Source organism: Protobothrops mucrosquamatus, unplaced genomic scaffold, assembly GCF_001527695.2.
Source record: "Protobothrops mucrosquamatus isolate PMUCROS unplaced genomic scaffold, P.Mucros_1.0 scaffold3, whole genome shotgun sequence".
Taxonomy (NCBI): domain Eukaryota; kingdom Metazoa; phylum Chordata; class Lepidosauria; order Squamata; family Viperidae; genus Protobothrops; species Protobothrops mucrosquamatus.
Genome location: NW_015386390.1, coordinates 3,197,744 through 3,220,214, shown reverse-complemented (window position 1 = coordinate 3,220,214; position 22,471 = coordinate 3,197,744). Strand labels below are relative to the sequence as shown.

The 22,471-nt window shown below is 39.9% G+C and overlaps 1 protein-coding gene across 1 annotated transcript in view; it reads right to left on the bottom strand.

Moving 5' to 3' along the window:
* ARHGAP24 (Rho GTPase activating protein 24) overlaps window positions 1-20,352 on the bottom strand; it is a 69,548-nt gene extending 49,196 nt beyond the window's left edge. The window contains exon 1 of the mRNA XM_015832380.1: window positions 20,201-20,352. Coding sequence (XP_015687866.1) covers window positions 20,201-20,306 — 106 coding nt within the window. The 5' untranslated portion in view covers window positions 20,307-20,352. The remainder of the gene's footprint in view (window positions 1-20,200) is intronic.
* Window positions 20,353-22,471: the final 2,119 nt, after the last annotated feature.

Below are 22,471 nucleotides of genomic sequence, written 5' to 3'. Positions count from 1 at the left end.
TTACGACCATGATTAAGCCCAAAATTTCTCTGGCCAAGTGAGACATTTGTTAAGTGAATTTTGCCCCCATTTTACCACCTTTCTTGATAGTTGTTAAGTGAATCACTGCAGGTAAATTAGTAACATAGTTATTAAATGAATCCCCCACTGACTTTGCTTATCACAAGGTCACAAAAGAGGATCATATGATCCCAGAATACTGCAACCGTCATAGACATGATTCAGTTGCCAAGCCTCTGAATTTTGATCACATGATCATGGGGATGCTGCAACGGTCGAAAGTGTGAAAAATGGTCATAAGCCACTTGTTTCAGTGCTGTTGTAACTTTGGAACGGTCACTAAATGAACTGTTGTAAGTCGAGGACTACCTGTACTTAGCTTTGCTTAGGAGGTTCTAGCATTATGATGTGGTTGGTATTGTGAATCAATGGGATAAAATCTACATATAATTTATATCTTGTCATATTATCACAAAATACCGTGAACATCCCTGCGAAAAGCTTTTGATGCCACTTATAGAAAAAGAGCTACGGAAACATTATAGATCTTATAATGGAGCAAAACTTGTACATGAGTATTGATTGTCTCCCTTTGTAGGATATATAATATTCTATATTATACAGACTATAGAATATATACTCTGTGAATTCTCCTAGAGTATTTATTGGGTTCTTCCCCTCCTTCCTGCTATTAACACAACTCTATTCTTTAAAACTAATAGAAGAATCAGGAAGAAAGAGTAAAGTCAGCATTATTTTCTGCATAGCACATATTCTGTGGCTTCATCAACATGGGGGCAATATAGCAGTATCCCATCCCATCTGCAGAAATATCGGGCGAAGAATGGATAAATCTGATGAATTCTATTTCTGACATTTTTTCAATTGTTAAGTTTGCATTAATTGTCTGCAGCTCACTGTGGACTTTTGTTTTTATTTTCAAAAAGAATCACTTGTATATTCATTTCACTGGTATTCATATTCGGCACATTTTTCTCTGGCATTCTTGCGTGCATCTTTTTACTAAAGAACTGTAGGAGATGACCAGGCTGAGCCTGAGGAAGGGGTCAAACATGTCATAAGTCAGGAGTCCCTGCACACCCGCACCAGATCTAAGTCCAGCCCACCTTGACTTCCTTTCTATTCTTAACTCCCGCTAATTTCCCTTGACTGTTAGTAGCTCAGATTCTTGTAGAGAGCTTAAGCTTGCAATTCATTTTTATACTCATTTGAACTTCCTGACCCTCCTGATTTCCCTGGCACTTCACAAGAACATCATTGTCAATCTGAGAAAAATCCAACCAGAACTCTATTCTGGTTCAAGGCAGAAAAGATGCGTTGGGTCTCTGTAGCCCCCCATTCTAGCCACAGTACCATAAATTCAATCAAATTTGAAGATAATGTTTGGCTAGTGATCAAGAACTGGCCACCCAAAAATGCCTCAAAAACTTGGAGAAACACGTGGTTAATGACCAGAAAGAGACTTGACTTGGTGAAATATGTCATTTATAATTCCTAAACTAAACCAAGAGAAAAGAGGGGCACCACCAAAGCTTCAAAAAGTTAATGACCAACTAAGACATTAGATTTTTTTGCATTCTTGTTAGGGAAGTCCTCAATTTACAACCACAATTGGAAACAGAATATCTGTTATAAGTCATTGCAATACTCATTTGAGTGAGATGGTGTTATAATAATTTTTATAATAATAATAATAAAGTTGAAAGGGACCTTGGAGGTCATCGAGTCCAACTCCCTGCTCAGGCAGGAAACCCTACACCATTTCGGACAAATGGCTGTCCAGTCTCTTCTTAAAAACTTCCAGTGTTGAAGCATTCACCGCTTCTGGAGGCAGGCTGTTCCATTGGTTAATTGTTCTAACTGTCAGGAAGTTTCTCCTTAGTTCTAGGTTGCTTCTCTTCTTGATTAGTTTCCATCTTGTTAAAGTGAATCCAGATTCTCCAATATCAAGTAATTGGTAAAAAGGTTTTCAAATCATGATCATGTGACTGCAAGATGCTGCAACTGGTCATAAATGTGAGACAGCTGCTAATTGCCCAGATTGCGGTCAAATGATCCCTGGAGTATAGTGCAAAGGTCATAAGTGCAAATAAAAGTTGCATGTCACTTTTTCCAAAGACATTGTAACTTTGAAATATTATTGAAAGATAGGTCACAGTCATGGAATACCTGCACTCTTAAAGTCAATGCAATTACCCTGGCACTTAGTTCATCTACATATATCATTTCAACTTTTGCATCGTCCAACACCGGTCTCCCCCAACAGAATTTATGGTGCTTCATAATCTTATTTTGTTGGTAATTTTTGGCTAGATATTTTTGGCGTTATGTTTCCAATAATGGTACAGTGGTAATAAAACACATATTAATTTCATCACCTCCATATTTAACCGCCCCAGTTTAGAAAGCATATTAAACAATATATTATGAATTTAGAATATTAGTCAAGCATTCTTTTTTTGTGTAAAAACAAAATTCTCTTCTTTGCGCTGCTTAACTGTAACAGGTATGTATTAATTAATTTTACAACAGAATCCTACCGGTCCCTTGCTGAAATCATTCTGCTGTGAATGTGTGTATGGGTACATACATTCTTTTTTTTCTTTTTGTGACCCTATAATCCCTTTTATCAGGGTGAAGTTGGAGTGACTGAATGGAGCTGAGCATTTACTGGCCAGATGCCCTTCCTTAAGCCTACATGGAGTTTGTAGCAGATATTTTCTCTTTGCGCCCTGATAGAGAAACATCTGTCACTGCCTAGGATTGAACTCTCAACTTTCGGAGTGGGAGACAAGCGTCTTCACCTCTAGGCCACCATGCCGGTTGATCTCATTACAATATGTTGCTTATATGTGTGAACAGTGAGGTTGCCCAAAACACGATTAAACTCTGAAAACGTATATCTGAAACTCTGTAAACATATCAACATATTTTTTTTATTGTTGAAAGATAGGTTTTAGACTGTAAATCACTTTTTAAAAAGAAAAAAAATAATGAAAACTAATACAATATAAAACTTAAATTACAGTGTCATGTATCTAAACAGATTAATTATAAATTGAGGACCAAGAAAGGGAGAGATTTTTATTTTTTTTTGCAAATAATGCATGACTGATCTCATTAATTATTGCAACAGAGATAAATGGTGAATTCCATTAATATTTCAGAAATACTCTTATCATGGCATCTCTAACAACCCAAGTCTGACAGGCAGCCATGACTGAAAATCTCTTTAAGTTACAGAGTCCATCTGCCTAGCCTAGCTTAATCATTCTTCATTCTGGAGAAAACATCATGCAAAGAGATTTGGAGATTTTTTTTTCTGCACCATTAATACTGCTAGCAGCAACCAAAGTGTCCTGTTCATCAGACCGCCATTTTGTATCCGCTACAATGCCCAAAGTATAGCAAAATCCTAGGACATTTGAGGAATGGTTAAGAACTGTCACACGCACAAAAAGTATAAACAAAATAGAAAATTTGACAAAAATATCACCTTGGTAATGTGAACATGTTGGAGAGAAAATGGCAGAATATGTTTTACCTTTTTTGAGAAAGGCCCTTTGTGCTCAAAACAATACTCTGAAGCAATTATGTTACAGCTAGTCCTTGACTTATGACCGTATTTGAGCCAGGAATTACAACTGTAAGCCATGCCAGTTGTTAAGTAGGTCATCATGCGACCAATCCAATTTTATGACATATTTTTGCGATGGTCATTAAATGAATGCTACAGGCATTAAGTAATGACTTTTTTTTTAATTGGAAGCAAATAGCAAATGCCGTTTTCTGGCAAAAAAAGTTAGTAAATTGTGGTCACATGACCGTGAGACACTGGAAATGCCTGGAAATGTAGGCAGGGTGCTAAGTATCCAAAATGTGATTGTGTGAGAGGACTCACCATTGGAACTACAAATCCAGGTCGTACCTTTTTGGGGGTCTGTTATAACGTCATAAGTCAAGGACAGGGCTGTATAGCAAAATGTCTATTTCTAATACGATTTGTAAAAGTTCTTTGGACACCAGGATGTTTTATTCCTTTTCATTGTTCTTCTTCCTCAGAACTTTACTGCTCAAAGAGAAATTGCAGTAAACAGCTGAAACAGGTAGTCCTTGACTTAGGACCACAATTGAGCCCAAAATTTCTGTTGTTAAGCGAGATATTTATTAACTGAGTTTTGCCCCATTTTACGACTTTTCTTGCCACAGTTATTAAGTTAGTAACACGGTTGTTAAGTGAATCTGGCTTCCCCATTGACTTTGCTTGTCAGAAAGGGGATCCTATGATCCCAGGACTGTCATAAATATGAACCAGTTGCCAAGCCTCTGAATTTTGACCATGTGACTGTGGGGATGCTGTAACAGTCGTAAGAATGAAAAATGGTCATAAGTCATTTTTTTTAGCGTGGTTGTAACTTTGAACGGTTACACTAAACGAACTGTTGTAAGTCAGGGAGTACCTATACCAACAAAGGAATGCAATTGTACCCATGCAAATTTCTTGGGAAATGAAACTGGGTTGATCTTCAAAAATTAACCTGTTCCTTTTACTTATGGCACACGTCCACCTTGGTACTTTTGATGCTTTTATCTCAACATAAAAATATCTGCTTTTTTTTCCCCCTTGGCTTTTTTGATATCACCGGCCAAGTTTTTAAGATGGCGTCCAGCTCTGATGGGAGGGATATATCTGGTGCAGTCGTGCAGTGAAAGTCCTGACAATTCTATGCTTTGACCTTCCTTTAATATATAGGCAAAGAAACCGTTCTCATTAACGGTTATTGCTTTCCGAACAGAGGGCTGATTTCTTTGTTGAATCATGTAGGGTGATAAACAGCTGACAGTCTTATTTTCTTATGAAAGTCCTGGGCAAATAATTTTTTTAAAAAATGGGAAGGAGTTTGGAACTCATTAATGGCAAATTAAGCGATCTTTTTTCTCAAGTTCTGAACAGGAAACTTTACCTAATGCAGCATAATAAAAGCTGAGAGCGGGCCAGTTCTGAGACCACAGCCTGTACTGTTCCACTAATGGGTATACTGGCAATGGGCCCAGTATCAGTGGAGCAGGTGACTCCAGGTGAGGACATCCTTCGGCTGGAGAAAGAATCACAGAACTGCCTTGGAGGTCTTCTAGTCCAATCCGCTGCTTGAGCAGGAGATCTTATACCATTCAGTTGTACCAGGTAGGGGTAAATTAATTAAGTGAACTTAATTACGCTGTAAAAACATACAGTTTTAGTTCCTTATTCTAGGTCCTTCCTAAACTGCTTCTGAGATCCACTTCTGCCATGGGTAACTATAATAATAATAATAATAATAATAATAATAATAATAATAATGATGATGATGATGATGATGATGATGATGATGATGATGATGATGATGATGATGATGATGATGACGACGATGATGCTGGAAGGGACCTTGGAGATCATCTAATCCAACCCCCTGCTCACGCAGGAAACCCTGTACCATTTCAGACAGGTGGCTATCCAGTCTCTTCTTAAAAACTTCCAGGGTTGAAGCATTCAAAGCTTCTGGAGGCAGGTTGTTCCACTGATTAATTGTTCTCACTGTCAGAAAATTTCTCCTTAGTTCTAGGTTGCTTCTCTCTTTGATTAGTTTCCATCCGTTGTTTCTTGTCCTACTTTCAGGCGCCTTGGAAAACAGCTTGACTCCCTCTTCTTTGTGGCAGCCCCTGAGATATTGGAACACTGTTACCATGTCCCCCCTCGTCCTTCTCTTCATTAAACTAGACATACCCAATTCCAGCAACCATTTCTTATATATTTTAGCCTTCAGTCCCCTAATCATCTGTTTCTCTTCTCTGCACTCTTTCTAGAGTCTCAACATCTTTTTTACATCGTAGTGACCAAAACTGGATGCAGTATTCCAAGTGTGGCTTTACCCAGTGGTGGGATTCAAATCCCTGAACAACTGGGTCTCTGCGTGGATGCAGGCCTGGGCCTCTGAGGCCTAATACATACTTCCGGAAGTGGCATCTACGCACTTCTGGCTGGCCGTTCTAGCCTGGGAGGCCTCCTCCAGACCTCCTAGCCCTAAAATGGACTTCTGGAAGTGGCATCCCCGCACTCCCAGCTGGCCATTCTAGCCTGGGATGCCTCCTCCAGGCTTCCTAGGCCTAGAACGGACTTCCGGAAGTAGTGTGCATTCAGCTGGTTCTCTGAACTCAACAAAATTTAGCTACCAGTTCTCCCAAACTGGTGCGAACTGGCTGAATCCCATCACTGGCCCTACCAAGGCATTGTAAACTAGCCTTTTGGAGTCTAGAGGCCAGATATCACTTTGTGGTGGACATGCATTATTGAACGAAAAGCTACATTTCAGTTAGTGGTTAGTGAAAACAATTCTTTTTTTCCCCACACAAGAGGATCAAGACATTTTAGGGCAATGAGTGAGACTGGATGAGGTTTCCTGGAAATCCAAAGACAAGATAGGATAGGGGATCCAACTCAATTTCTTTTGAAAAATGTAAACAGAATAACAGAGTTGCAAGGGACCTTGGAGGTCCTCTAGTTCAGCCCCCTGCTCAAGCAGGAGACTCTGTACAATTCCAGACAAATGACTGTCCAATCTCTTCTTGTAAACCTCCAACAATGCAGTACCCACAAGTTCTGGAGCCAAGCCATTCCACTGATTAATTGTTCTCACTGTTAGGGAATTTCTCCTTAGTTCTAGATTGGGTCTCTCTTTAATGTCAGCTAAAGATGTCAGGAGAAATCAAAGTTCGTAAGATTATAGGTACCATATGCTTCTATTTGGGGAGGGGTTAGAGACCTAGTAAACAGGGAATTTCTTGGTAAATATTTTGTCTACACTCTTTGCAAAACTGGGCAAAACAGGCCCAGGAAAGGAAGTACTGTCAGCCATCAAAGAAAGAAGAAAAGAGAAGAACTGAGAAAGAGGATAGCACATAGGAGAGAAAAACAAAGATGAGAACATAGGGGATTTTATCCTTAAAGTATTTGAATGTATGCTGTCTGCTATGAATACATCTGTCAAAATGAATCTTCTAATTTCTTCCAATTAAGTAAGCTTAAGTATATTTCCATTTTGCTTTGTGAATGTGCTGTAAAAAGCATGAAAAAAGTTTCAAATAAGAGAACACTTGTGGGAAATCTGAACCCAAGAAGTTGATTTTGCATAGATGAAGATGGGCAGATATTTAATCAGACAAGGTAAGTTCACAGTTGATTCACTAACACGTTGGATTTCATGGATATAAGAGCCATATGGTTATCAAGCATTCAAGCTGTACTATTGATTTTCTACAGACTGTTGACATACTCTTTCAGAGAACTGAGTAAACCCATTAAGAAATGTAAGAAAACAGAGACCTGTCTACTCTGGACTTGTCTGCCAGCAAAAACTTCTGGATTAATTTTCAGCTTTTTATTTTGTACAACCATCAGCCTTATTCGGGAGACAATGCTGTTGAACAGGAGAATCACAGATGGTAACTGGTATAAGTCAGCAGCTGGGATACTATCTAGTGCACAGAATAGGCACCATGTGACACCAGTGTTGAAAAAGCTGCTGTGCCATGTTCTGCTGCTTGCTAATTGTTTTCTGCGATCAATTTGAAACATTGATTTTAATCTTCAAAGCTCTGAGCAGCTTATGACCTGTCTTCATAAGGGACAGCCTGTCTCATTATGAACCTGTTCAATTATTAAGAACTCCTAAAAAAAAGCCTTTTTTGAAGACTTCGCCATTTCAGAAGCCCTTAACAATAAAGGAGAATATTTGCAGCTCAGGGTTGAAATGAGGAGTCCTTGGTGCTCTCTGAGCTTGGTTGTTTTCTTGAAGACGTTTCATTACCAAACCAGGTCACATCATCAGTGCTAGGGCTAGTTTGAGTAATGAGATGTCTGCAAGGAAACAACCAAGCTCAGAGAGAACCAAGGACCGTTCCTTCCCCCCCCCCCCGAAGCCCTTACGTCAGGCACAAAGATGCAATATATATTTCCTTCAGTTCTACAACTGTCCCCCTACTCTATTGACGACTCTTGTTTGGTTTATCCCCTAAAGTTATGAAAGTTTCAAACTGGGTGGAACAAGGAGTTGTGCAGACTGAACCCATCCCATATATCTTCACATCTTGCCAACAACCCCATCTTCTCCTGGATGTCCATTCATTTCACCTTGAAGGTTTGAAGGCAAATTGTACTTTCATTTCTCGGAGTTCAAGTAGTGGTACTCTTGACTAACGACCACAATTGAGCCTGACATTTCTGTTGCTAAGCGAAACACTTGTTAAGTGAGTTTTGCTCCATTTTACGACCTTTCTTGCCATAGCTGTTAAGTGAATGTATGCAGTTGTTGAGTTAGTAACACAGTTGTTAAGTGAATCTGGATTCTCCATTGGCTTTGCCGATCATGCGACCCAGGGACACTGCAACCGTCATGAATACGAACCAGCTGCCAAGCATCCAAATTTTGATCACATGACCCTGGGGATGCTGCAACAGTTGTAAGTATAAAAAATGTTATAAGCCGCTTTTCTTAGTGCTTGTTCATTAAATGAGGTTTGTAAATAGAGGACTACCTGTATGTGTGAGCAAAAATCCTAACGAGACAGGATCCCAGATTTCTCAAGAGTTCTATTTGCATTTAAATAAATCCAAGGTCTTCTTCAGGTCTGTTTATAGACTCCATTGTGGCTGAAGGCAACATGAAATGAGATGGGCAGACAGGGATAGAATGTGCAATCCCATAAACAGACACAAGGAATGGATAAAAATAAGTATTAAAAATAAAGAAACTCTCTACCTTTTAAATACCAAGCAAAAGGAATTGTGTCTTTTTATTCTTCTGAAGCAGAAAGGAGCCAAATATTACTTTTCAGGCAATGCACTTGACAGAGGACAGATGAATTTATACATTCTTGTTGTTTCCCTTGGCTTCTAATTTTTCTGATGTTTAGTTTGTTTCGTCTATTAGTTTGTAAATTCATCACAATTTTCTTGCGTGAAAATCCAGACCCATTTGTGCATTTTACCATTGGCAGTTTTGCACACTTCCTAATGTACTCTTTGGGAAATATCACTAATGTTATATACATTTAAATATTGCCACATTGTGTATTTAGTGAATATTTCTCTAAAACACAGTTTTATGAGCATTTTTGTGTTGCCTATGTTATTAAATTTTGAATAGTGAGTATTTCAACATGCATGTGTACTCACCCTTCAAGAACAAAACCTCATTCAGACTGAATTATTTAAAAATTCTTCAGTTTAGCTTTCAGCTTACGACAAATGGTAAGTTTTTATGCTTTTAGTACTTTATTTTTTTATTTGTCAACTATGCAGTAACTAGGAAAGCTTTTTTTGTAGAGGGATGGTATAAAAAGAAAGAAACAAAACCACATTCCAAAATATTGGATTTTCTCACCCAGCAGACAATCATATTCAATAGAAAATAAATAAACAAACTTCCCCAAAGCTTAACTCCCATTGTGTCAGAAAAGGTAACCTGGTTGCAATCTATTCTAAGCTACTTGGGCTAATATTACAGTCCAAAATATCTAAAGCATCAGTTTCCAATCATTTATTTATTTATTTTGTGGACTGCCATTGAAAGCTTTTGCTGATCACCATATAGGCAAATATTAGAACATGAGTACCTCTTGAACTGACATCTGTGAATAAAAAGATATTTTAAAAAGTCTAAATGTTAAGGATCTTGTGAGATCACCAAATTCTGGGAGATTTAAGTACAATAAAACTTCAGGAAAACCAGAGAAGTCTCGAGTTTATGAGGAAAGATTCTTGATATAGTATCTCTTCTGGATATGAATTCAGGAAAGATGAATGCTCATTTCTTCATCTTGCTCATTGCTTTGATCCTCAAAATTCTGTGCTTGCTCTTTGCTTTAAAGCTTGCTAAGAAATGAGATTTTTAATTCTGATTTAGTCAGATGTGCCAGATCAAATGCCATTTTTTTTGTTCAGTAGGGTGTCTGATGTTCAGTTTTGAGCTAAAATTGATCACAGCTGAGCTGAGATGGCCCTGTTCCTCTGATGTTCACTATCTGGGTTGGAATCAGTTGAGGGAGTGGTCTGTATATCTCCAGATGAAAAGAATTCAACTGAAAAATATCCTCAGAAGAAATCTACCCTCCGTGGAATCTTCTAATTCTATAGTGTGCTTCAAGATGTCCTTGGAGATGAATCTGGAGACTCCTTTGTAGGAAAAAACTAAAGTTTAAATTCCCCCAAAAGCAAATGGTTTCTAAAAGACTACCCAAATACTTCATATATCCCTTGAAGTATCACTGAATTATGTCTAGAGATTTTTTTAAAAAAATAGAAATGTTTAAAAGGATGTTCGGAATTTATTAAATTTCTGGAAAGTGACAGAAAGGTCTATCTTTTTTTTAAAAAAAAAATCAGCAACAAAAAGACTTCTTTAAATAGTTCATTGCAATTGTATATAATCCCAAGACTTGCATTATAATCAACCCATACATGTTTTACACAGCAAGTTAAATACATTTAGGAAACGACTAATACCCATGATACAATTCCTTTCCTACGTGGTCATTACACATAGAGTGAAACTCTGAAAGTGTCTTACTGTCTATTATTTATTTCATTTCTTCCAAGTTTCCCACTGGAAATAAATGGAATGATACCAACAGAAGACTAACAATAAAGGGATCACTGAGTTTGTCTTGACCCAGGGCAAGATCCTATTTCTTAAATCTTATCTCAGATCTGTACAATAAAGATAATCAGTTCCTTGGGTCCCCTCCCACCACAAAAAGCACACTGTCCCTTTTTATATTAATACGTGAATTTCAAGGCTTCATGCCAAAGAACATATTGCCTCCAGAGATGAGGAGTCATTAACTGTCACAGGTAAGGGGAATGTAATTAAAACTAAACAATCTGAAGATACTGGATCTTAAGGGAATTAGTAGAGACTGTGCTTGCTCCTATGCCCTATATCTGTGTGCCATTGGGTTTGCCAACTGGATCAGTTCTGGGGAATTCTTTTTTATGTTTTTAAAACTAACCCTATGCCTGCTCTTCCCCTCAATAACACATTTTGTACTGCCACCACCAGCGGCTGTGTTAGACACACATGCATGCACACACATGCCCAAGGAAAATCCTATGCATTGATTAGAAGTATAATCATTAAGCAAAAGGGGTGGGACAACCAGCATGAAAAGGTTGTGTGTGTGTTTTTTTTTTGCAGCAGCAGGGAAATGAAAAAAGAAATGAGCTGCAGAAGGCACGCAAGCAAACTCACACAGCAAAATGTTAACATAAAAGATTGGACTCTAACGCAAACCTTTACAGCTCACCAACCCTTTTCAAACACGAACGGCTCTCTTGCCCCTGCTTTTAAGCTCTATCGCTGACCATTTCTTCCGTGCTTAAATGGGAGCAGGTGTCCTTGATGCCCGACTGATTTTTATAGCACCCATGCACGGTGATTTTTAAACCCTGCTAAACCTTTGGCGCCCTATTTGTTTCCACGCGTGGGTCTGCAAGCCTGCAAGGAGAAAAAACAATGGCGATCCTGCAACATGAACTTCAATCGAGGTGAAATAAACTTAAAATCTGGCAAATCGTGTAGCGCTGCGCCTCCTTTGTTTTTTCTGAGTTTCTGTTAAAAAGGCATTTCTGCTTTCTCGCATTCCCAAGCTCCCCTCACAGAAAGGAAAAGAAGGAGGGCACCTACCTTTTCGGAAGCTAAAACATCGCTTGATCCTCCTGTAAGTAGTTTTGGGAACAAAAGGAGAAGATGCCAGGGCACCTGAGGCACGGACCCCCGTATTCCTGTCTTCAGGCATCATGCGGGCCTGAGAGAGAGAGTTGCTAGCCCAAAGCAGACGTTAAGGACTATTCTGTGATGTCATGGTGCAATCAATCATTCTCATTTACTCCTGTTTGTCTTCTCATCGCCACTCCTGAGTGTCTCAGACTTTTGATGTTCTCCCTCTCGGCTGAAGGTGGTGAGGGCACGCTTTCAAGGAAAAAGGGGCTTGTCCCTTCCTTCTTTTTCTAGTGGTTTTCAGATGCTTTCGTTTCACTCTTCCTTGGCTCCTTTTGCTCCTTCCCTTCTGGTTTGATTGCCCGTTGGAACGGTCACAACGTCCTACCACCTTGACGAAAGAATCTCAACCCCGAGGTTCATTGTTCGTGGAAGGTACCACCTGGGTGCTTCGTGGCACGGTTTGGGGGAAACAGTGCCTCTTCTCAGCTGGAACTGTACAGGGTGGAGCAACTGGGAAGGGGGGGGAGCAGAGACTCCAGTGCGAAAGGTCAGCAAATAGCAATGCATAAATGGAAGATGAGAACAATGGCCAAAAAAGGGACCCCAAAGAATTGAGTTGGAGGCTCCTTTTTCATCTCGGTAAAGAGGGGACAAAAATCACGACAGCATCTCCCTAAAGGCTCCCCTTGTCCGTTACAGATGCTCTTCAAAGAGCTGCTTCTGTTCCCCCTTAATTATCATGCAAGAAAATGCTCTCCCTTCAGTTAGTCTGGATGATTTCTTGCCTTCCTCTCTCCCAGCTCTTCAGGCAAAGGCATCGGGGCTCCGGCAGGATCAGCCGTTCATCAGCACCACCTTTAAGTTCCTCGGTGGATTGGCTGAAGCACACACGCCTCTTCCAAGGGATGCCCGTGCCAAGCTTTTCCCCCCGTCCAACTATATTCTCAATGGAAAGGTTTCAAAGGCTGCGGATGGGGCTGCAGCCGCTGTTCGCACTGCTGCTTTCGGCCACTGTTTTTGCTTTCTGCTCCAGCCTGCTGCAAGCGTGTGGCAGGTGCGAGCAAAACAATATAGAGGAGGCAAAGCGCACCCAGGCAGCAGTCTGCAATGTTGATTTTCTAAAATGTTGACTTTGACTTGACTTCAAAGAAATGTCACGTGCCTGGCAGTTCTAAGAGCCCCTTTGCTTCTGGCAGAAGTGTCCCACTCCCCCGTCGCCTGTCCCATTAATCTTTCCTGCTCCTGGGTCCCCCCCTTGAGTTCCACTGCTATTTCGACTTTCATGCTGTGTAATCAAAGCTTGTTTTCACTCCTATCAAGAGCAGCAACAAAAAAAAATGTCATCTTCCAAATCTAATTAGGAAAGAATTTAATTCCCACAGAAACATTCAGGGAGCTAACTTGGAATGCTTGCCAATGCGGTTAAGGCTGTTTTTTTGGTATCTTCTTTGTCCTCACCGTCCATAAACAATTATTTTCCAGAGGGTTTCTTCCCCTCTACCCCCTTGCTGGTACAAGTTAACATCACAGTTTAATAAACCGGTTAATAATTTGCAGAGCTCCTGCTCTGTGAGTTTCTGCTTTTGCACTAGGCTGCCAGAAGGTCAACCCCAAATATTAGGGTTTTACCAAAGGGCGCTGATGCATTTTTTTTTAACAGTTCAGAAAACATGCCTTTCATTCCAATGAGATGGGGTGATGGATGCAAGTCTTGAAATGCACATGCAAAGCAGAATTTCTGTTCCAGGTTTTTTTCCCCCCTTGCTCCTTTCATTTCCAGCCAGATTTTTTTTATCACAGACCAGCATAATTTGAAACCCATCACTGCTCTCCAGCTAGTCTAGCGATCCAGGACAAGGTAGATAAATTCCTTCTTTTTTGATTCCTACGTAGAATTTCAAAAATGATAAGAAGGTGGAGCTGGCAAGCAACCAAAAGGCAACCGTACATGACTTAGTTCTGCTTAGTAGGTGAAATGTTGCAGGCTGGGCTTAAATATATGGAAATTTAAAAAGCGGAACAATGAAGAAGGCAAAAGAGCATTTAAAATAATATCGGAAACTGCCTTTTGTCTAGGTAGATTATTTTTCCATCTAGCCCAGCTTTGTCTACTCTGACTAATGGCAGCCTTCTGGGACCTGTGGCTAAGAAGTATCTTTGCCTCCACCTTCTATTTAGAATATCTTTCGTAGGAATATCAGACACTGACTCTTCAACTTTACATCTGCAAAGCAATGTACAATCACAGTCTCCACAAAATATAATGCATTAAAACAGCAAAAGAGAAGACTGGATTATCTGCAGCTACATGATCTTGGATGCAGTGTAACACACTGGTCTTTCCCATTGATTTTCTTCAATACAGAATATTCAGGAACATGGGTCTTCCACAAACTCACATTTTAGGTTGCTAACAAAAGTACTCCGCTTATTTATTCAACCAATATATTAAGGAAAACAGGAATGGAAGAGAATGACCATGGTTTTAAAAGTGGAGGAAGGAACACCAATAACCTGCATAATGCTGATGACGTTACATTACAATGGCAAGCAAAAATGCAGAGGACCTGCAAAATCAGATCGATTTAAAAATCAAAGAACACAATGAAAAAAAGGGAACCAAGAATAAATATAAATAAGACCAAACTAATTTCAATGTGTAGAAAAACTAAATCACATTAAGTGTTAATACCATTTTAGAATGCCTTGGTAAGGCCCCACTTAGAATACTGCATCCAGTTTTGGTCACCACAATGTAAAAAAGATGTTGAGACTATAGAAAGAATGCAGAGAAGAGCAACAAAGATGATTAGGGGATTGGAGGCTAAAACATATAAGGAACGATTGCTGGAATTGGGTATGTCTAGTTTAATGAAGAGAAGAACAAGGGGTATCATGATAGCAGTGTTCCAATATCTCAGGGGCTGCCATAAAGAAGAGGGAGTCAAGCTATTTTCCAAATCACCTGAAGGCAGGACAAGAACCAATGGAGGGAAACTAATCAAAGAGAGAAGCAACCTAGAACTAAGGAGACATTTCCTGACAGTTAGAACAATTAATTGGTGGAACAACCTGCCTCCAGAAGTTGTGAATGCTCTAACACTGGAAGTTTTAAAGAAGAAATTGGACAGCCATTTGTCTTAAATGCTATAGGGTTACCTGCCTGAGCAGGGGATTGGACTGGAAGATCTCCAAGATCCCTTCCAACTCTATTATTATTATTATTATTATTATTATTATTATTATTATTATTATTATTATTATTATTATTATTATTATTATTATTATTATTATTATTATTATTATTATTATTATTATTATTATTATTATTGAAAATATCAATGTGGTGGACAGTGTCTGTCTTTTAGTATCAACCATCAACAGTAAGGGAATAAGTCGTCAAGAAATATGTGGCAAATTGACACTTGGTAGGGTAGTCACTTGGAAAAGATTCAAAAAGATTCAAATGCTGTGATGTGTCTATACCAGGGGTAGGCAACCTTGGCTCTTTTATGACTCGTGGACTTCAACTCCCAGAATTCCTGAGCCAGCCATGTTGAATCAGGAATTCTGGGAGTTGAAGTCTACGAGTCATAAAAGAGCCAAGCTTGCCTACCCCTGGTCTATACCCACAAAGGCCAGAATTATGGACTCCACGGTATTCCCTCTGATGCTCTTTGGAAGCAAAAATTGGAGTCTGAAGAAGCAAGGTAGGGTGAGTATTGACACCTTTGAAATCAGAGAAGACTCCTGGGAATGATTTTTTTAAGTTAACTTATTTTAAAAAAGACAACGTAAACTTAAAGATAGTACAAGCATGGAATATTTCTTGGTTTCTCAAGACTAATGGCATGTTCACGTTTTGAGGACCTTCTAAAAGGCCAGCAGGATTGAGGCCAAGCTCAACTTGGAGCGAATTATGTTCCAGAGTCGTGTGCCACAGCACAAAAGGCTTTTTTCTAGATCCCACAACATGCCCTTTCTGCCAAACATGACGGGAACGGTTAGTGTCGTTGGGGAGAGGTGGTCTCTCAAATAATCTAGCCCCATCCCATGTCAGGCTTTAAAGGTCATAACTAGCACCTTGAATTGGACCCGGGAGATACTAGCAAGCAAAGCAGCTTGTTTCTTAGAGCACACATAACTGCTATGCTGCTGCATTTTGTACCAGCTGAAACATCTGGGTCCTCTTCAATGTTGCATTCATTCAGGAAGTGACTGGAGAATGAGTGACTGAGATTGGAGCCTCATGATCCAGGAAATAGTTCAACTGGTGCATAACACAAAAGCCCTCCTGGCTATGATTGCCACCTGTTCTTTGACTAGGAGTTGTTCATCAACCTTAAAACCTTAACCCTAACTCCATCCCCAATCCTAACCCTAGCCCAGATTTCATACTAGGTCTGTTTGGGGCAACTCCATCCAGCATCAAAGATGGTAAACCCCAAATATATAAAATCCCAGAAGCCAAAGCTATTCAGTCTTTCCGGGGGTCAGTCAAAGCTTATTGTTCCCCATCTGGATCCCCACAGCTTCCAGGCACTGAGAGAGGACATCAGCCACATCACTTAACTGACCTGGTGTGAAGATCCATAACTTACTTTTCTCCACGATGATGGATGATTTCACTCAGCAGCTTCATGTAGATATTTAAGAGTAGAAGAAAAAGTATGTGAGCCCCTGGATAAGGGCCAAGAGCTGCACTTCTTGCTACCAATTACACCAATTACACTAATTGGAACTACCAATAGTATGGTTGATGGTTTCGAAAACCACTGAGCGGTCGAGTCAAGATGGATGTCCAGTCAAGTTAATCTTTCATTGATGTCTAGGAGCACTCTACTTTTTCCTGTTTTATCCCCCTCAGCTCCTGCTCCTCCTCCTCCTGCTCCTCCTCCTCCTCCTCCTCCTCCTCCTCCTCCTCCTCCTCCTCCTCCTCCTCCTCTTCTTCTTCTTCTTCTTCTTCTTCTTCTTCTTCTTCTTCTTCTTCTTCTTCTTCTTCTTCTTCTTCTTCCTCCTCCTCCTCCTCCTCCTCCTCCTCCTCCTCTTCATCATCATCATCATCATCATCATCATCATCATTATTATTATATGGGAGGTCTTATTATAGACTTAGCATCAAGCCTAGGCACCACAGGTCTGCTGACCAAATAGAAGGAATGAGCATAAAGAGATGGAACATGAAACCAGAAACAGCAATCAATCAGCAAAAATAGCAATTCATCTTTGATTATTTCTTTAAAAAAATCCCCCAAGTAGTTTTATATCTGAAATTGAGTATGAGAAATGGGTGACCAATAAATGAAATAAAATAAATGGTATGGAACCCTTTATCAACAAACTTGAGTTCGGGGTACGCTAATTAAGTTAACTTAATTAAATAGCTGTGTAGATTCTTAGTCATCCAGGTATGGTTGTCCCAAAGGTGTTTATTCCCCACCATCCAGTCAGAGCTGAAGAAGCTTCTTGGATGAGAAGCGAAGCATCTTCAAAGAAAAACAAGAAAGTCCAGTTGCCTCCTGAAAAAGCACCTTTGGGTTAACTTCAGGGGTAGTCAACCTTGGCTCTTTTATGACTCGTGGACTTCAACTGCCAGAATTCCTGAGCCAGCATAGCTGGCTCAGGAATTCTGGGAGTTGAAGTCCACGAGTCATAAAAGAGCCAAGGTTGCCTACCCGACTTAAGTTGTAAAAACATACAGTTTCAGTTCCTTATTCTCTGTCCCACCTAAACTACTTTTGAGATCCATCTCTGACATTTGTAACCAGCCTTGTGCATCCTATAGAAATGAATTCCATGTACATAACAATAGACCTCTGTGAACCTGCAGGTGGAAGCCCTTCTCTTCACAAAAGTAAAAGCTCTCCCTTCACAAAGCACCAGGATGCAGCTGATTTGCTTCATTTATCACTTCAGTTCAAAATAATGGCTTCCCTGCAGGCATAAAAGCTCTTCTCATTGGCACGGAGTGATGTAAAGCAGTTATTTGCTCCAACGTTGACAAGACAAGCTATATCCTTTCACTTAGATCAAAGCAAAGCACCCACTTGAAAATTTGACAATCCCCACTAATACCGGTTAATACAATTAATGCAAAACCCAGCTAGGGGGCAGCATCTAGCTGACCGTAGCTGATATTGAAAAATGTAAGCAGAATCAGATCTGGTTAATTGCTCCGATCTGGCACGTCCAGGAAATTATGGATTATGTGCTGTAGACTAGGATATTGAATGCAAGCATCCTGAAATAAGTTAATGGCAAACATTTCTGCAGGCAAGAAATTAAAAGACGCTTGCTCCTGGGGAGGAAAGCTATGGCAAATCTAGACAGCATACTAAAAAGCAGAGACATCACTCTGCCAACAAAAGTATGTATAGTCAAGGCCATGGTTTTCCCAGTTGCAATGTATGGCTGTGAAAGTTGGACCATAAGAAAGGCTGAGCGCCAAAGAACTGAGGCCTTTGAACTATGGTGCTGGAGAAGACTCCTGCGAGTCCCCTAGACTGCAAGGTGATCAAACCGGTCTGTCCTAGAGGAGATCAACCCTGACTGCTCTTTAGAAGGCCAGATCCTGAAGTTGAAACTCAAGTACTTTGGCCACCTAATGAGAAGGAAGGACTCACTGGAGAAGAGCCTAATGCTGGGAAAGATTGAGGGCAATAGAAGAAGGGGACGACAGAGAATGAGGTGGCTGGATGGAGCCACTGAAGCAGTAGGCGTGAGCTTAAAATGGACTCCAGAAGATGGTAGAGGACAGGAAGGCCTGGAGGAACATTGTCCATGGGGTCGTGATGGGTCGGACACGACTTTGCAACTAACAACAAATCCTGAAATAAGTTAATGGCAAATCATTTCTATCATACTACAACAAGCCTATATGGAAATGTTCATGCTGTCCCCTAGAATTGACTGCAACTCAAAGAAGCCTTTACCTTTTAATTTACATGTTGCATGAATTTCTGAATCTAATACCAAACATCTTAATTGGGTAATCTTGGATTCAAGCACTTTGAAAGTAGAAATAACATTTCTATTTCTTTTCTATTTCTATTCCCATGTACAGCTAACACATAAAGAGCATACGAGAATAAAAAAAATGACCTTTAACACTCCACAGGGACAATTATTAGAAGAAGCAAAAAAAAGGAAAGAAAGAAAGATCATTCCTGCTACACCTGACACAAGCTACAACCAACATTTAAAATTGTTAAGCGACAGCAATCAAGCAAAACTACTTTTACAGTGAATTAGCTTGTTTACAAATATTTAAAAGTAAAACTCCTTTGAAGTTTGCAGCTGCAAAAGAAAAGGCCAATGTTTCTAGCAGTCCCCAAACTTTGCGGGCTTGGTGGCCCGGTTGGAGGGGGGGGGTAGAAGGGAACCGGGGTGCTTGAACAGTGGGCTGGCACACATGAGCGCATGTGACTCAACTGATGTGAGCAGCAGGCTGGCGCGCACGCAGCTCGACTTGTGCAAGTCAGGCTCGCATGTGTGCGCATGCATGTCGGCCCGCCACTCACGCAGCCCAGTTGCAAGTCAGTTGCAGCTTGGTAGTGGGCCACAGCCCAGGGGTTGGGGACCCCTATATTAGACTACAGAGGAGTTGGGTTTACTTGAGTACAAGGGTAACTTGGGAATAACAATAACCACAGCAACAGCAACAAAAACAACAAAGGTGTAGCGTGTTTAGTGAGCACAGAAAAAGTAACTGTAAGAGTAAAACACAGAAAAAGTGAAATTTGAACAGTGATATCTGGTTCATCATCACATTATCTCACTAATGCCTAATACTGAGCTTCTATGACAACTGTTCTTCTTTGACCACCCTTATTTATGAAAATACAACTTTGCTAGTTGATAGTTTTCTGAAGATAAACGCTATTTTAGGAACAATATACTGACAGCGTAAGGCTACCCAAACGATCCATGTAGTATATCAAGTGTATATGTAAGCATATACACACTCATGTGCACACATATACACACGCACACTAATATACTGAAGGTTATTAAAGTCAAGGAAAGGATAAGATGACCAGTGAAACAGTTTATTGACTATATTATTCTTAATTACTGATACTCATGAAATCAAACCAATATATGTATTTTTTTGATCCACACTAGAATTCTCATTGGGTCCTTAGTGCTCTCTGAGTTTGGTGTTTTTTGCAGATGTTTCATTACCAAACTAGGTAACATCATCAGAGCGTCTAGCATTGATGGTTTTACCCAGTTTGCTAATGAAACATCTGCAAAAAAACAGACAAACGAACAGCCAAGCTCAGAGAACACCGAGAGCCCCACACCCAGTTCAACCCTGAGCTACATATATTTTCTTTTTATGTTTTATTTTTATTACCAGCATTTTCTAAGAAGCAGTTTAAAAAGAATTAACCACAGGCAGAATTAATTTTATTTCTCACCTCCTCCAAAGGGTGCCCATATAACCCTGCGGATGGACCTCACCCAATCCTCCATGTCATTCTGAGTGGTGGCCATAAGGAGGTAGGTCTCATGATTTGATGTCATTCGTTCTCTGTCTCCTCCTACAAAACGAAAAAAACAACACTGTAAAGAAAACTGTTGTCTTTTGACGCAAATATTCACTTATGTCACCGCTGGAAAACCCAGCTGCAGAATCACGACCGAGCAGTAACCAAATCATGGATAGTTCATTACCCAAAAGGCGGGGGGAAACCCCTCTTATTGCTGGAATTGGAATTGCTTATTTATGAAGTATGAAGTCCTCTCTTCGTTGGCCAGAATGTTTTTCAAAATATATCTAATACTAGGGAGGTCTGGGGTGTTAGGTTTCTATTAAAGGTAACCTGCCTGCAGTTATTGATCATCTCTTGCAGTACACAATTGCAAGACAACAATTAGGGTTTGAAGCAGAAAGGTTCAGCTTGAATATTCAGTTCTGCTCAACAGATTTGATAAATGAAATGAGAAGATTGGTACAGGAGTACTTAAAAAAAACCCAAAAAAAAACAAAAACCAATTGGGATGCTGTAGTGATGAAGTTTACCACTGGATGAAATTGTCCCCTGCTCCAAGCACCTCAAAAGAACACACAACTGGTGTCCAAACACTTTAAAAATATTATTTCCCTTGAAAAAGTGCTCCAGTGGCCTAAGAATTCATTCAGATCACGACAGACACAGAGGTGATGGCCAGGCCTGGTCACTGATTCAAAACGAACGAGTAAATAACCCTAAAACGCATTGACCTCAGCTGGCAAATTACAGGTAATCCTCGGCTTATGACCACAATTGAGTCCAAAATTTATGTTGTTAGGCAAGACAGTTGTTAAGTGAATATTGCCCCATTTTACGACTGTTCTTGCCACAGTTGTGAAGTGAATCACTGCAGTTGTAAAGTTAGTCACACGGTTGTTAAATGAATCTGGCTTCCCCATTGACTTTGCTTGTCAGAAGGTCGCAAAAGGGGATCACGTGACCCTGGGACACTGCAACCGTCATAAGTATGAACCAATTGCCGAGCATCTGAATGTTGATCACGTGACTTTGGGAAGGCTGCAATGGTCCTAAGCGTGAAAAACGGTCATAAGTCACTTTTTTCAGGACTGTTGTAACTTTGAATGGTCACTAAATGAACTGTTGTAAATCAAGGACTATCTGCATGGTGAAAAAGAATTTCTGAAGACAGAAAGTAGGGTTAGTGAGTTACTATTTCCTGCCAAAGATACCTTCCTTCCTCCCTCCCTCAGTAATTCTCTCTCTCTCTCTCATTCTCTCTCTCTTTCATGTTTCCCACAAGTAACATGATAGAAGTTCTGTTTCCAACACTGAGATTATTCCCATTTGCTAACATCTGATGGGAACAGTTGGGATATTAAATAAAAGAACCATATATATAGCTTTCTCTCTTAAAACTCATCTGAGAAACAATTATGATTTTAGTAGATTGTACAGCTTCTGCTCCGGAATACTGGTGAGAAAACACGTCCATATTGTGCAAGCTACGATACTAATAAAGTACAGTTTACACATAGAATGGCATTCTCATGTGGGTATTTTTTTTACTTTTTTTTTTTGTCTTTGACATGGGCTTCAAAGCAATTTACATGAAAAGCATCCAATATTATTTCATTCCTCTGTCAAATGAAATAATTTTAATTGAAATCTTAAAATTGGCAGGAGCAGAGGTAAAACCTTCTCTTGTATATTAAAAGCCGGTGCGTGTTTAGCAAAATGAAAACATTTTCTCTGCTCTGCTGAACAACAAGGAAGGAGCTAATTATCTCATCTCATTTGGGAAGAAAGTCATGTATAAATAAACATGTAACCTATGCCCCCATTTTACAGAATGGTTTTTTTTTTTTAAACAGGGGAGTGGAGTGAGTGTAGTAGGACATAGCACGGTGGGACCAGATTGCTCACCTGATCTTTTGAAATCCTCACTAAATAAAAAATAAAAATAAAAAAATGAAAGCTTGCCAGATTGCAGAAGCTCAGTACATCTCATGCAAACACATCAAAATCTCATCAAATCTTGATAATTTCACACAAGGTGGTCACCACATTATAAACAAGATGCTGAGACTGAGTGCAGAGAAGAGCAACTAAGATGATTCCGGGCCTGGAGGCTAAAACATATGAAGAACAGTTGCAAGAATTGGGTATGCCAGTTTAATGAAAAGAAGGACTAAGGGTGACATCATCATCATCATC